The sequence below is a fragment of the Artemia sp. Qi Xiang Cuo genome, chromosome 5, assembly GCF_049724085.1.
Source record: "Artemia sp. Qi Xiang Cuo chromosome 5, ASM4972408v1, whole genome shotgun sequence".
NCBI lineage: Eukaryota > Metazoa > Arthropoda > Branchiopoda > Anostraca > Artemiidae > Artemia > Artemia sp. Qi Xiang Cuo.
In genome coordinates, this window is record NC_142798.1 from 18,250,456 (window position 1) to 18,266,661 (window position 16,206).

The 16,206-nt window shown below is 35.6% G+C and overlaps 1 protein-coding gene across 4 annotated transcripts in view; it reads right to left on the reverse strand.

Annotated features, from left to right (window-relative positions):
* Positions 1–16,206, reverse strand: part of LOC148951899 (uncharacterized) — a 137,558-nt gene that overhangs the window by 57,780 nt on the left and 63,572 nt on the right. For all 4 annotated transcript variants that reach the window (XM_089089387.1, XM_089089385.1, XM_089089384.1 and 1 more), the window contains one exon: positions 246–464. In XM_089089387.1, the coding sequence (XP_088945513.1) occupies positions 246–464 (219 nt within the window). The remainder of the gene's footprint in view (positions 1–245; positions 465–16,206) is intronic.

The following is a 16,206-nucleotide window of genomic DNA, read 5'->3' on the forward strand; positions in this document are numbered from 1 at the left end:
TTGTGGAGTCTGAATTAGAGTTGGTACATAGGAAATGTCTAAAGTTGATTATAACTTATGGAGTCTAGTTAAATGAAGCTTTAAAACAGGGCCGTGGAGCAGGACTCAGAGTTATAGCATATTTTTGTTGACTGGAGTTTGAGTTGGTACATTAAAAATGTCTGGAGTCAGCTATAACTTATAACCTACTCCACAGCCCTGGTCTGAAAATATTGTCACTTGCTACTGCTAAAAGAAAAACTCACCACTTCTGTTCTACCATGACAAACTGCACATGGACGACATTCAGGACAGATCCACTTGCCATCACCTTTTTTAAAGATTGTCTCTGTTTTTATACATGATGGGTGAGCAGCAGTTCCACATTCAGAGCAAGAGATCAGCTGTTCTGGTTGTGACTGAGCATTTGATCGGGTAGTTCCAAGGCACTCACAGCAAACCTTAGTGGTTGTAGTTGTAGGGGCCTAAAATATAACACTTAGTCAAAATATATTACTTGCACTTTCTTCTCTGATTTATTTACATTTATTTGCTCCTACGTTGTTCCTGCAAAGTTGTTTAAGGTTACATCCTTCTAGTCTAAACAGGAGTATCTTAACAACTTTGATATCTCTTAATACAAAAAAATAAATTGTTGAGTCATTAATACAGAGAAATGGAAGAATAGAAACTTGAACAGTTTTTTGTTTAAAATAATGCAAGGCTATCACTTTAGTATACCAGCTGTAAAGGGGCACTTTTGACTAAATCCACAAAAAAAAAACTGGATAAGATTCTAAGAGCATTCAGCTTAGTTTTTAAATTATTTGTATTACCTTTTTAAATATTTATATTAATTAACCCCCCCCCCTCGATTTTGAAGATACCTTTTTAAGAGTACTTTCATTGAAAAAAACCTTTTAAGGTACTTTCATTAAAAAAAACCTGAAACAACAATAACCAGTATTCTTGGCATGCTGGAACATGTTTTTGGATTTGAATAGAAACTTTTCCTTTGGGGTGTTGTCAAAACATTCAAAACAAAATAGTTCTGTCTAAGGTTCATAATAAGCCATAAAACCTGTCTTTAAATTTGGTGAGGCAACAAGCTGAACAGTATCTTCCTATTTCAGAACAGTTACCATTCTGACTTTAAAATCAAAATATTAAACAAACATCTCTTTAAATAAATTTTTCAGCTTTGTGTTGGAGTTTTTTTTTTGTTTGGATTGGCAAGGCAATCCCTCTATGCCCATTTTTATTGCTTGGCAGTTTCTAGCATATTAACAAGGCCATACCCAGGGAGGGGGGGGGGGGTGAGCCCCCTCCCCCTCAAAATGTTTGTATGACTCGCAAAAACGTAACAAATATGGATATAAACCAATTTTTTTATGCGTTTTGTTTTTTTTGTACCCCTCCCCCCCCCAAAAAAATCTGAGTAAGCCCCCCCCCCGCAAAAAAAAATCCTAGGTACGGCCTTGCATATTAAGGCACAAAATCACCAATATTCCTATTTAAAAACAGACCATTTATAAGGCCATATTTGTTTCATGAAGCCTCATGAGTGTTTTTGTGAATTTTTTTTTTACGTATTTCTTGAGTAAACAAAACTGATCTATAATATATCTACATTTAATTATAACTTATAATTAGTACTATTACTATATATTCAAAATGCAGTGATTCTTAGAATATGAAAGAATAGCCAGCAATTACTAACCTACAAGGCTGTATCCAGAGGAGGGGTTAGGGGGTTTGAACCCCCACCAAAATGTTTGTCTGACTCGTAAAAATGTAACAAAAATGGATATAAACAAATTTTGTATGCGTTTTCTGAGGTTTCGTTTGTGTGCCCCCCCCCCCGATTTTTTTTTGCAAAACCCCCTCCATAAAAAATTTGTGGTACAGCCTTGCTAACCTATTAGTCTTAACCCTGTAAAAGTCGAATTTCAACAAAGAAATAGTATATACAACCATCATACAATACATGTATATATATATATATATATATATATATATATATATATATATATATATATATATATATATATATATATGGTATCTGCAAGATCCCCAACACTGAGATATTAATAGTGTCCATAAACAAAGTGAAATATACAAAAATCATGGAGATTCAAAAGTGGTCCTATTTTCCATTCAACAAAGGGGCATCAAATATGAAGCGGATGCTTCAATTTTCCCTAAAAGCAGTTTATATCAATATCATTCCACATAAAACAACAAATAATCTTGGTCCAAAGAAGAGCTTAAGACTCAAAAGCTTAAAGATCATCCCACCTGATTTAATAAATGCTATGGTATGACAGACAAAAAAATGGTAATGTTTAACTTTGAGTCACAAGATAGGAAATCATAACTTTGAAGAAAAAAGGGAAACCAAAAATTACCTTAGAAGCCAAGCTCAACATTGATAAAAAAAAATCATGGAAGTTTCTAGAAAAAACAAGCAAGCATTCTTTGAACTTATTCACAAAATTTGGCGTTCCTTTTGCAGTTGAAAATACTCCCTGTCTCAAAGAAATTTTAAGTCAGTATTCTCTTAATATTAAAATATTAAGTTGGGAAGGAAGTTGATGATTACTATTATTATGACATTGTATCTACAAGGAATAACATTGCTGGATTTGGCATTTGGAGCTTATTGTTCCCTGTAAGTCATTTTAATAAAACTGTTCTTCTCTTAAACTTAAATCTCTTACTTATTTATGATGATGTCAACATATGCAAGCATTAGCCTATACCTCTATTGGACCTTAAGGCAGCTTTCTTTAAAAATTTGTTTTCATTCTGTTGGCATCAAATGAGGCAATTAATACATTGGGAGAAAGCATTAAAATACACATTGAATGGTATCATCATACTACCTAGCTAAGTAACAGAATAGAGTTCAAATTTACCTATTGACATATTTTGAAAACTTTTAAGAGGCATATTAAGTAATATGTTAATCTTTCAGCTATCAAATTAATCCAAACATTGAAAAATGGTGCTACTTTATTGGTTGACCACTCCTAACACAGCATGTTAATAGAATAAAAGTAGTAGCACAAAATTCTTTATTTTGTGCTCTTTCCAAATATCATGGTTGTTTTCTTGACATTGCTGCTCACTCCCCTTAAGGTCCTGGATATAGGACAATATTCTAGACGAGGGCCTTTTGTCTATCTTAAATAGTAATCAAAAAAGTTGAATATAGTCTAGAGGCTTAATGATCCCTCAAGGAAATATTTTGAAGCACTTACCTTTATCCCTTCCCTTAAACAGAAGATTTTCTTTGATAATCTGTGTTATAAAAGTAAAAACTCAATAAATAGATGTACTACTTAAATGAGGCACAAGAAGAATGTTTGGATGGATGGGTATTGTGCTTTTTCTCAGCACTGATTTATAGGATTTTAAAGATATAATTATTATTTATTTTTATAATTTAGGAAAAAGCCTTTATGTGGCATCTTTTGTACATAATATATTGCATAGGTTCCAGTTAACATAACAGTACCTAAGCCAATTACATGTGCAATCTCCTAAGCCATAGAAACAAGGAAAAGATAAAAATTGCAGCTTGACAACGCCATTTCAGGATATATTTTAGGCCTAAATTCATTCCTGAAAGTTTTTCACCTAACTCAATTACTCTAATTTAGCCTTGCATTTTGCTTAATTTGATGTCTATCAGCCAGACGTAGTCCAAGCTCAAACAAGATAGCAAGAAGATATATTCTTCTATGTAAAATTGGGTTTAATGCTTAGGCTACTTGGCCTATTACCAGAAACCTGCATTAATAATTCCAATAGAATTATAGAAAAAAATGGAAGGAAACATGGTAATCTAATTAGCAGAAATGTGGTAGCAGTACTGATGCATTATGTGGGCACTGTATATAATGTATAAGAAACAAAACCTACCAAAGGAGTTATTTGCAAGAGACTGCTATGGAGAAATGGAATGCAAAGCATGGTCTACATTGCATTTACAATATTTAAACTGTTGTTTTTTGGGGTTTAGGGGGGGGGAAACGTACCTAGGTTAGGTTACATATTTAATATATGGTATGCTTTACCCCCCACCCCCCTAATATGCAAATATATAGCCCAAATTTGTTTATAAACTATTATATATTCATCCTATTTTATTTCATTAGCATTAACCAAACTTGAATTCTTTAGCAGTGCCCACATAATACACCAGTACCATGGTAGCTACATATTAAAAAGTAAGAATTTCATTATAGACTATTACTGTTTTCTTTAGTTTATATGTATGCAAAGGTTATTTCTGTTACCATCAGACAGGGGGTGCATTTAGAGGGAAAGTAGCCATGATATTTGGAAAAAACATAAGGTAGGCTATTAGTGTACAGTTAGGCCTACTAAAAAAGAAACAATCAAATCCCCAAAATAACTTTAAACAATCTTAGGTAAAATTCTACTTTAGCTACTTTTGGCTATCTTGGAATGGGGTTAGGTTAGGAAAATGAAACTTTTGGGGATGGATCTACAGGGTAAAGTATGCCTCAGGAAGTTATTTTGAAATACCTACCTCCAGTATTTTGAAGTACACAGGAGGTTATAAAAGTGGAACCTTGCAAAATAGATCTCCTGCTTAAATGAAGCATAACAAAATTGTTTTCAGCTTCACAATGTTGCTCAAACCTAATTTATAAGGTTTTAAAGATATGCAAACACATTTCCTAAATTTTGAAAAAAAAACAAATATATTTGCTTAAAATTCTATTCAAATAACAGGAACTGTATTTTTGAGAGCTAAAGCCAGAGAAAAAGAAACTGAAAACTAAGGAAAAATGTTATTTTGTCAAATTTTCAACATGTAGCCTAATAGACCTGTCATGAAGGCAAATTTCTGGACCCTCTAGAGGGAGAAAGAGTGGAGGTAGGTACTTCAAAATAACTTTCCATAACATACTTCAGCCTGTAGACCTATCCCTGAAAGTTTCATTTTCTTAACCAAACCCAGTAAATTTTTTTGTTTTTCATATTATTGACTTATGAATAAAGTAAACATAGGTACTTTCCCATTATATGGGCCTCTACAAGGAAACCAGTCACAAAAAACCCAAGGCATCCTTAACAAAAGCAAAGATTTGATGCTATCTGATGTTGCATAAACAAGTATTCAGGGGTTTCTCACTCTGGGAACTATATTTAAACTGTTGATTTTTGGGATTTAGGGGGGGAAAGGTACCTAGGTTAGGTATTTAATATATGCTATGCTATATCCCCCACCCCCCAATGTGCAAATATATAGCCCAAATTTGTTTCTAAAATATTATATATTCATCCTATTTTATTTTATTAGCAATAAACAAACTTGACTCTTTAGAAAGGTCCACACAATGGGAAAGTACCTAAACAAGCCACTTTATGTCTTTTTTTATGCTCTTTCCAAATATAATAATCATTTTTGTCAATAATGAATTTTACCCCCACCCCTATAAATACCAATTCAGTGTATATATTTGCACATTAGAAGGGGGGGGCAAATTTTTAGGTAAAATTCTAGTTTAGCTACTTTGGGCTATCTTGGAAAGGGGTTAGGGGTAAATTTTGTGTTGTTCATATTATTGGCTTATGAATACAGTAAACATACTGCTTGATACCTTTTTTATGCTATTTCCAAATATAATAATCATTTTTGCTGGAAATGAATTTCACCCCCACCCCTATATATACCAATTCAGGGTATATTTGCACATTATGGGAGGTGGGGGAAAGTTTAAACTTACCTCTCATTTACATCAGAAATAAATTATAAACTAATGATTTTTTTAACAACTTTCAATAACTTAACTAATGTTGATAACTTTGTGTTGTTACAAAATTGAATACCTTTGGGGCACCTTTAAGGGTCCAACATGTAATTTGCACTTTCATCATAGCTAAATTAGTGCCACCTGCAAATTTACCATTTTACCCAATCTTAAAATACTTACTTAGGCTACAGCCTATCATTCCTGAAAGTGCTTCACTTAACTTTAACCCTATCCCCATAATGTACAAACTTACAGCCCAAATTAAATTCTGTTTCCAGATTTTGAGAACATTGCTTCTTTGTTGTTGAATCAATTTCAAGAAGTAGCATATGGCAAATACATGTAATATATATATATATATATATATATATATATATATATATATATATATAATATTTGGGCCATGTAAACCTACTTGCACGTTATGATACCTCCAACAGGCCTACAAGGTAAAGTAAATATATTGGGTTAAAATGAAGTGCTTTTAGAAATGATATAAGTAAATAATTTAGTATTTTCTTTGAGAAAGGCCCAAATAGAGCTTAGCATCGCCAACCACTTTTTTGGAAACAGTAACACCAGAATAGCCTATACATGATTTGGGACCCAACACTAAAACAAATGATCAAACCACAAGACTGTCACATCTTAGCGAAACACAAAACTAATGGTAGTAATAATAGTCAAATGTTAAGAATAAAACACTTATAACTCTATATGAAACGATCAAAAGAGATAAATTTACATTTCCTACTGTTGTTTTGAAAACCCATTTTCAAGTCGCCTTCTTCTTATTTCTTTTCTATATATTGCTGTTGTGTAGTTTGTAATTGATGCATCTTAAACCGTAAGAGTGCGTCTACATTTGGCGTTTTCTGGAAAACTGACGAAAATTGGGAAAAGGGTAGCAGTCAGTCTAGGTCAGTTATTTTAGCTAATGTAGACTGGTACCTGTCTTTCAGTTTTCCGGGGTACTATTTTCAGCAGGTCATCAAATCTGTTATTATAGATTTTAATTAGTGATAAAATTTCTTCATTTACCGCTTCTGAGTTTTATAGAAGCTTCTTTATCTCAGTAAACTCCATTGCTTTATTTTCAAATTAATTTAAAAAAACTGTTTCCACAAAATAAGTTTTTCAAAGAAAAGTAAAGAACGCCATAAAACAAAAAATGAGCAAAAATAAAATCAAATAATCTACCAAGCGTGAAACTACCACAAATAAGCATCGATAAATAAATGAAACCCAAAACGAACAGAAATTACAATAATTAACCGAGTCAAACTAAAAACAAGCAGAAATTAACATAAGTTGGGCTCAAAACCCCTATGCCTCCCCAATGCCAGAATAAAATTTGCACTTTACTGAAAAAATACAATTGTTTTTACTTTTATAACTTTAATAAATCCAATAATATTAGCATTTTTATTATAAATATCAGTATATGCATATTAAACTGACAATGCACATTCATTTGTATTTTTTCAGTAAAGTGCAATTTTGTTCTGACCTTGGGAAGGCATAGGGGTTTTGCGCACAATTTATGTTAATTTCTGCTCGTTTTGAGTTTGACTCGGTTAATTATTGTAATTTCTGTTCGTTTTGGGTTTCATTTATTTATCGTTGCTGATTTGTGGTAGTTTCACGCTTGGTAGATTATTTGATTTTATTTTTGCTCATTTTTTACTTAATGGAGTTCTTTACTTTTCTTTGAAAAACTTATTTTGTGGAAAAAGTTTTTTAAACTAATTTGTGTTTGTTTTATATCGACATATTCTTTTCAGGGAAAAAGAAAATAACACTTTAAATCTTTTCGTTTTTTATGACTCCATAGTTCGGCCTGCTATTTGTGTGCTGGAGAAGAATTTTCAGCAATTTTCAAAAAGATACACCCTTTTAATAACCTGGACACAAATATTACTTTTTAATTTAGTTTCATACCTCATCTAGTTGACCTGAGATGGAGAACTTGATACCATTCGCAAAAAACTCCGTTTACTTTCTTTGATAGCTGGGATACACTTACGCTATTTTGATTTGGTTAAATTTTAAGAGCAGAAATGGGAGGGTTGGCGTGGGTGGGTGGGAGTGGAGGGGGAATTAGTTGCCCTCAAATCAATTTCGACTATTAAAAAGGGCATCAGCCCTTTCTATTTTCAATCGAATGAGCCCTTTTCGAAGTTCCCACGACGACTCCTTCGATACGAAGTGCCCTGGTCTAAACAACAACAACAACAGAAAATAATACATTATACACACATCGATCTTTACTATAAAAATGTCAAGCCTTCCAATCACTTTTGACTATTAAAAAGAGCACTAGTTCTTTCGATTTACAATCGAATGAGCCCTTTTGGAAACGACAACGCTTTCTATAAATACCTTATACACCCCCAGAGCATAATTGAAACACTTATTTTGCGGAAAAAGTGTTTTAAATTAATTTCTGTTCGTTTTATATTGACATTAAATAAAAAAACAGGTTTTTTTAACTGAAAGTAAGGAACGACGTTAAAAATTAAAACGAACAGAAATTATTCCGTATATGAAAGGGGCTGTCCCCTCCTCAACGCCTCGCTCTTTAAGCTAAAGTTTTTTATTGTTTAAAAAAAATAAGAGTTGTGAGAAAGTCAAACTTTAGCGTAAAGAGCGAGGCGTTGAGGAGGGGACAGCCCCTTTCATATACGGAATAATTTCTGTTCGTTTTAAGTTTTAACGTCGTTCCTTACTTTCAGTTAAAAAACTTTTTTTTATTTAATTTTTGAACACTTTTGAATTGATGCAGGTTTTGATTTTGGTTCACCGTACATGAATAATTCAAACAAAATTTGCATAGTAATTTTACTTTTATTTGGTTAAATGGCTTTCTCGAAACTTGTTTAATTTTATTTACGAACGTTTTTCTTAGTAATAAATATACGTAACTTACGTAACGAACATCTATATTCATATATTTTTAATACCTATATTAGGGGGCTCGCCTACTAGTCAATACTGCTCTCATTAAGCTTAAGCTCAAATTTTGTCACAATTTTTTAAAATTGACCCCTTAATTATACAGGTCGTTATTTAAAATAAATGCCTTTTATGAAAGCACTAAAAATTATTTGGTTGAAGGGGTGAGGTACATACTAGGGGGTAAACCCAATCATGCACGTAGTATTTTCTGTTCGTTTTAAGTTTTGATATTAATCCTTATTTTCAGTTGGAAAACTTGTTTTTTTTTTATATTTAATTTCTGATCTTTTTTTAAATAATGCTGGGAAATCCAGCACCCCCTTCATAGCAATGTCCCTTATCCCATGAAAACTTCCTTCATGGAAAGATCCTCCCACATAACCCCCAGCCCACCCACCCCCTACTTCCAGAAAAAATCCCCCTGAAAACGTCTGTATACTTTCTAATAACCAATACTATATGTTATCATTGGGCAAAGTTCATAACTTTCAGCCCTCTCCCCAGGGACTTCGGGTGATTAAGTCATCCTAAAGGACATATTTATCATATTTTCAACCATGCTGAACAAAATGGCTATCTCAAAATTTTGATCAGGTGACTTTGGGGAAAATGAGCGTGGGAGGGGGCCTAGTTGCCCTCCATTATTTTGGTCACTTAAAAAGGGCACTAGAACTTTTAATTTTCGATCCAATGAGTCCTCCCACGATATTCTAGGACCACTGGGTCGATACGATCACCCCTGAAAAAAAAATGCAAAAAATGCAAAATTCCACATTTTTGTAGATAGGAGCTTGAAACCTCTACAGTAGGGTTCTCTGATACGCTGAATATAATGGTGTGATTTTCATCAAGGTTATATAACTTTTAGGGGGTCTCCCCCCTTTTTCGAAAATCAGCCAAATTTTCTCAGGCGCGTAACTTTTGATGGGTAGGACTAAACTTAATGAAAGTTATATATTTGAAATCAGCATTGAAATCTGATTGTTTAGATGTATCTATTGGTGATGTATCCATTTTCTAGAGTTTCGGTTACCATTGAGCCGGGTCGCTCCTTACTTACAGTTCGTTACCACGAACTGTTTGATAGTCTTTTCAGGGAAAAAGAAAATAATACTTTAAATCTTTTCGTTTTTTAAGACTTTATAGTTTGGTCTGCTATTTGTAGGCCTATAGTGGAGAAAAATTTTCAGCCATTTTTAACAACATACACCCTTTTAAAAATCTGGACACAAATAGTACTGTTTAATTTAGTTTCATACCTCTTCTAGCTGACCTCAAATGGAAAACTTGATACCTGTCGTAAAAAAAATCTGTTTACTTTCTTTGATAGCTTGGATACACTTACGCTATTTTGATTTGGTTAATTTTTAAGAGCAGAAATGGGAGGGTTGGCGTGGGAGGGTGGGCGTGGGAGAGTGGGAGTGGAAGGGGGATTAGTTGCCCTCCAATCACTTTTGACTCTTAAAAAGGGCATCAGCCTTTTCTATTTTCAATCGAATGAGCCCTTTTCGAAGTTCCTACGACAACTCCTTCGATACGAAGTTCCCTGGTCTAAACAGCAACAACAACAATAAAAAATAATACATTATACCCACTTTAATCTTTACTATAAAAATGTCAAGCCTTCCAATCACTTTCGACTATGAAAAAGGGCACTAGGCCTTTCAATTTTGAATTGAATGAGCCCTTTTGGAAACGACAACGATTTCTATAAACACCGTATATGCCCCCAGGGCATAAATTACAACCCTTATCCCGATGTCTGTTAGGGTGGTTGTCATCCTCTAAGACCGAATTTCCAGAACTTTCAACTACTTTAAACAACATGGCTATCTCAAAATTTTGATTGGATGTGTTTGGGGAAATGGTGAGCGTGAGAGGGGTGTTAGTCACCTTCCAATCACTTTCGACTATTGAAAAGGACACAAGTCATTCTAATTTCCAAATGAATGAGTGCTTTTCAAAGTTTCTACGACAACTTCTTCGATACGAAGTGCCCAGCTCCAAAGGAAAAAAATAATGAATAATACACTTTGCCAACATCGTTCTTACATACCGCCCGGGTATTACTTAAAACTCTTGCTCTGAGGGTTGTGGGGGAGTATCCTCCTCTTTACCTAGTCCCCATTTCTTGTCTCGTTCTCGAGTGTCCCCGTTCTTTACTTAGGCAGCGCGATCGCGCTGCCTATGATTTATGCAACAACGTTCTATATCAGCCTTATATGTTCCCAGGGGACAACTTTAGACCTTTGCACCGAGGGTTTTGCGGGGATTTTTATCTCCAATGGCATAACGTTGAGATTTCACGAATACGTAGAAAGCAGTGGATTCACTGAAATGAGTATTTGAGGTATTGTGGAAAATAGTGGGCGCCAGAGGGGCGTTAGTCGCTCTCCAATCACTTTCAACTATTAAAAAAGGCACTAGCCCTTTCAATTTCCAATTGAATGAGCCCTTTTGAAGTTTCTACGACAATACCTTCAATAAAAAATTTACATGCCTCCGGGCAAAACTTAAAATCCTTGCTCTGAGGCTTGTGGGGGGAGGGGTTGTCATCCTTAAAGACCTAATTTCCAAAACTTTAAACTACGTTGAATAAAATGCCTATATAAAAATTTTGATTGGATGTGTTTGGGGAAAAGGTGGGCGTGAGAGGGGAATTAGTTGCCCTCAAATCACTTTCGACTATTAAAAAGGGTACTATCCATTTGAATTTCAAATCGAATGAGCTCTTTTTCAAGTTTCTACGACACAGATTTCAATAAAAAAAAAAACTTATATGCCCCCAGGGCATAACTTATAATCATTGCCCTGAGGGTTGTGGGGGAGTGGCCTCCTCAAAATATATTTTAAATCTGGAAATCAACTACGCTGAATAAAATGGCTATCTCAAAATTTTTATGGGATGTGTTTGGCTGAATGATGGGCGTGGGGGGGGGGCTAGTTGCCCTCCAATCCCTATCGACTATTAAAAATGGCACTAGCCCTTTGAATTTCCAATCGAATGAGCTTTTTTTGAAATTTCTACGACAGCGCCTTCTTTAAAAACCTTATATGCCCCCAGGACATAACTTAAACCCCTTGCCCTGAGGGTTGTGGGGGAGTGTCCTCAAAAACATATTTTCTATCTGGAAATCAACTACGCTGAACAAAATGGCTATCTCAACATTTTGATTGGATGTTTTTGGGGGAATGATGGGGGTGGGGGGGGGGGCTAGTTGCCCTCCAACCACTTCCGAATATTAAAAAGGGTACTAGCCCTTCGAATTTCCAATCGAATGAGTCTGTTTTGAAGTTTCTACGACAACGCCTTCTATAAAAACCTTATATGCCCCCAGGGTATAACTTAAAACCCTTGCCCTGAGGGTTGTGGGGAAGTCTCCTCCTCTAAAACATATTTTCTATCTGGAAATCAACTACGCTGAACAAAATGTTTATCTCAAAATTTTGATTGGATTTGTTTGGAGGAATGATGGGCGTGGGGGGGGGGGCTTGTTGCCCTCCAATCACTTTCGACTATTAAAAAGGGCACTAGAACTTTCAATTTGCGATCTAATGAGTCCCTTTTGAAGTTTCTACGACAAACCCTTCCATATGAAGTGCCCTGCTCCAAAGAAAAATAAAATAAATTATACATTATGCCAAAATTGTTCTTATATGCCCTTATGGTATAACTTAAAATCCTTGCCCCAAGGGTTGTGGGGGAGTGTCCTCCTCAAAAACATATTTTCTATCTGGAAATCAACTCCGCTGAACAACCTGGCTATCTCAAAATTGTGATGGGCTGTATATTGGGGAATGTTGGGCGTAGGGGGGGGGGGCTAGTTGCCCTCCCATCACTTATGACTATTAAAAAGTGCACTAGCCAGTCTAATTTCCAATCGAATGAGCCGTTTTCGAAGTTTCTACGACAACTCCTTCGATACGAAGTGCCCGGGTGGAGAAAAAAAAACACATTGTGCCCATTTCGTTCTTTACTTAGGCAGCGCTAGCGCGCTGCCTATGATTTATTGCTTGATAAAGCTCCCAGAGAACAAAACAACCGATCTTCACTTCCTATTTTTTGGCATACTGGTCGTTTATTGTTGTTTTTTTTAGCCATAACCAGAAAGGAGAACCTGGAACGGCAGTATCGGTCTGCACTATACAGATTTCCCGCTTTCAGTCCAAGTTTTCCAGAGAATAACAAATGTGGACGCGGCTTAAGCTTGTTGATTATAAAATCTTGAAAATCGACAACAAACAAAACCAAAGCTTCACGCTCCGATCAAAATAGTAGACAGGCCAAAAGCGGTAAACCGTGAGGCGTGTTTCCGTAGTCACAACAGGAATTCATTAGTGACAGTTTCATCAGCCGAGTTTTTACGTTAACAGTTTCAATGTGTTTCAGCAGGCTAATGTAAAATTGCTAGTGAAAATAACAAATCAAAACATTGTTGAAGAAAATTGGTGGTGGATTTTGACTGCAAAATTAAAAAAAAGAACAAAGGAAAAACAGAAACAGCTCAGAGGGTGGAAATGAAACTTTTCAGGTAATACTGGAAAAGAAAGAGGCGAGGGACTTCGATTTTTTTATAATTAGGGGGAGGAAGGGCTAATTATGTTTTTTCTCCGATCAACTTAAATGTCTTTGGTGCACTATAAGCTGCTATGTAATTTAATTAAATCAAAAAACATTATATTTTACCAGATTATCAAAGTAGTGCATCTCTAATATCTTTGGAAAACCTTGGGAGATCAAGTTGAGCTAGAATTTTAAATTGACGGAAGGTGTTGAGAAAGGGTAAACACATTTTTCCTCAAAAATCAAAGATTTTGGATATTCTAACTCCCTCTGGGACTAGAATCTATCCAGGATCGAAAGAAAATATAAGTACCTAAGAAGGGTGTACACGACATCTCAAGGACGGCTGGAGAGATCAAGTTGGAATTTTCATGGAGCGTTGGAGGGGCGTCTGGTTCCCAAAATTTAACTAGGGAAAGGGAACAGAGGTAATTATAAAGAAATTATGCATGGCTGGGCCATCAAAAGAAGATATCAGCAATATCTCAGGAGCAGATTGGGAGACGCAGTTGGATCCTTTAGGTAGTGTGCGTCTTCGGGGGGGGGGGGGGCAAAAATAGTATTGGAGGAGGGCTAAAAAATATTACGCCTCAGCCAATAAGTTTTTGCGCTATAAGCCCCCATGAGAGCTAGAATCTATCCATGTCTTAAGTATCGAGCTAAATCAAAAGACACTATGTGAAGCCAGGTTATCAAAATAGTGTATCTGTTATGTCTCGGGAATGACTAAATTACGACTTTCTCAAGTTTTTAAAATGAGGAAGGGCTGGGAAATTTCTGGCCAAGGGTTTTGATTGTGGTGATTCCAACGGTACACTTTTCATTTCGATCCGGTGCCATTTTTGAGGCGTTTCAAGCTCTTTTTCGAAATCCCCTTACATTGTTCTTACAACAAGCTTCACTGTTAAGATGAACCGAAAATATTGTTACCATTCCTGCATCAACAGTAAACAACATATTTTTCCCACTAGACAATATATATTCGTTTTTAAACTAGGTTACTGTGGGCCTTGTTACGCTCTTTACTAGGTTACAATCATTACTACGACCATAATCAACGTTCATGCTTCCCATAAACTAATAGGAAATTGTTATTAACAACTAAGTCGGTGGAAAAACTCCAATATTTACAGAAGGGGAAAAATAAAAATCCACAATATATGACGGAAGCCTTGATGCTTCTTTGGAAGCCCTTTTGTGTGTTTAAATTATTTTTCAAACAACAAAAATGGCTTTTAAAAGAAAGCAAAGTGATCCAAACGAACTAAAACTTAGTTAGCTAAACTAGAAAGAAACGCAAGCGAACATAGGCTACTTCAAACGAGAGTTAGGAGACTGCTCACCCCCCCCCCCTAAAGGTCACGATCTCAATGGTTTTATATTAAAACGGTATATTTTTAAGTAATGTTTTTGTTATTATAGTATGCCAACATTCAGAATTATATTCCTTAAAAAACAGAATTGTGACAATCATGTTGGTTTTGCTATTTTTAAAGGGCACTTGGTTTCGTTGGCATTTCCGAAACCCCCCTCCCTCTTCCCAACATTCTGAGTGCTCATTAATGAAATGACTAAATCACACCACCACTTGTGGAAAATAGAGAGGAGGCTCATTCAAGCAGAAATTTTAAATCATACTTCAATTTTTAAAAAGTAAATAATATCGGACTTCAAACAACTGCCGTTTTGCACCATTTTGTGCCGTGGGAAACAATGTTGGCCAACATTGGGCTAAAATGTCAAGGACTTAAATTACGATAATCATACTTTTTTAGTTTTAGAAAGGCCTTACATAATTATACAAGTTTCAAATTGCGGACCCCTAGTCGGACTTGCTTTACGTTCTTAAGAAAATTAATTTAAAATCTATAACTTATATATTACCTGCAACCTAGTAAAGAACGAACCACGGCCTAAAGTAACCAAAATTGTGAAACCCATTTAAAGAAATGGGTAGTGAGAAAAAATTGTCATTTGTTGCTGATTGAGGAATGGTAACTATTACCTCGATTCCAACTTCCACCAGATTCCAACGAAGAAAAAGTTCTTTAACAGATTCCAACGAAGAAAAGGCCTGAGGTTCTTCCCTGTATGTGATATATATTTAATAGCTCAATCTTGTCTGGCCAAAACCTGAGAGCATTTTAAAGATTGTTTGTCCAAAACTTGGCTACCGTGCTCCAAAGAGTCTTCTAGTGGGCTTTTCGGAGCTTGGCAAATTTTCAGAGCTGTGTTTATTCTATAAAGGGCAGCAGAAACCCCTTTTGACTAAAAATAAAAAGGTCCTAGACCCTTAGCTAATAAGACTACCTGCCGTAATTTCATTTGCTAGGTATCTCCAATCGAGGGGGATTTGAGAACAAGTTTTACACGACCCCCACCCCCAAACCTCCTTCTATAATTACCTATTATCAAATGGAGAGCTAGAGACTTTGGGTGCCCTTTATGAGGTTCAAGCCCATATTCTCCCGACCAAAAAAAGCCAACGGCCCTGAGGCCCTTCTCAAGTGGCGGATCCAGAGCGGGGCGCGCCCCCTAGCGTAGTGTACTTTACTTAATTAACGCAAGATTGCGTTAATTAAAATTGCTCCTAACGCAAGTTTATCGGATCAACCTATCTTGCACCCCCCCTCCCGCAAAAAAATCCTGGATCCGCCCCGGCCCTCCCCCATAATAGCTGTTGCACAATCAATCATATAAATAATAAACCTCAATTAAGGAGTCTTCTAGTGGGCTTTTCGGAGCTTGGCAAATTTTCAGAGCTGTGTTTATTCTATAAAGGGCAGCAGAAACCCCTTTTGACTAAAAATAAAAAGGTCCTAGACCCTTAGCTAATAAGACTACCTGCCGTAATTTCATTTGCTAGGTATCTCCAATCGAGGGGGATTTGAGAACAAGTTTTACACGACCCCC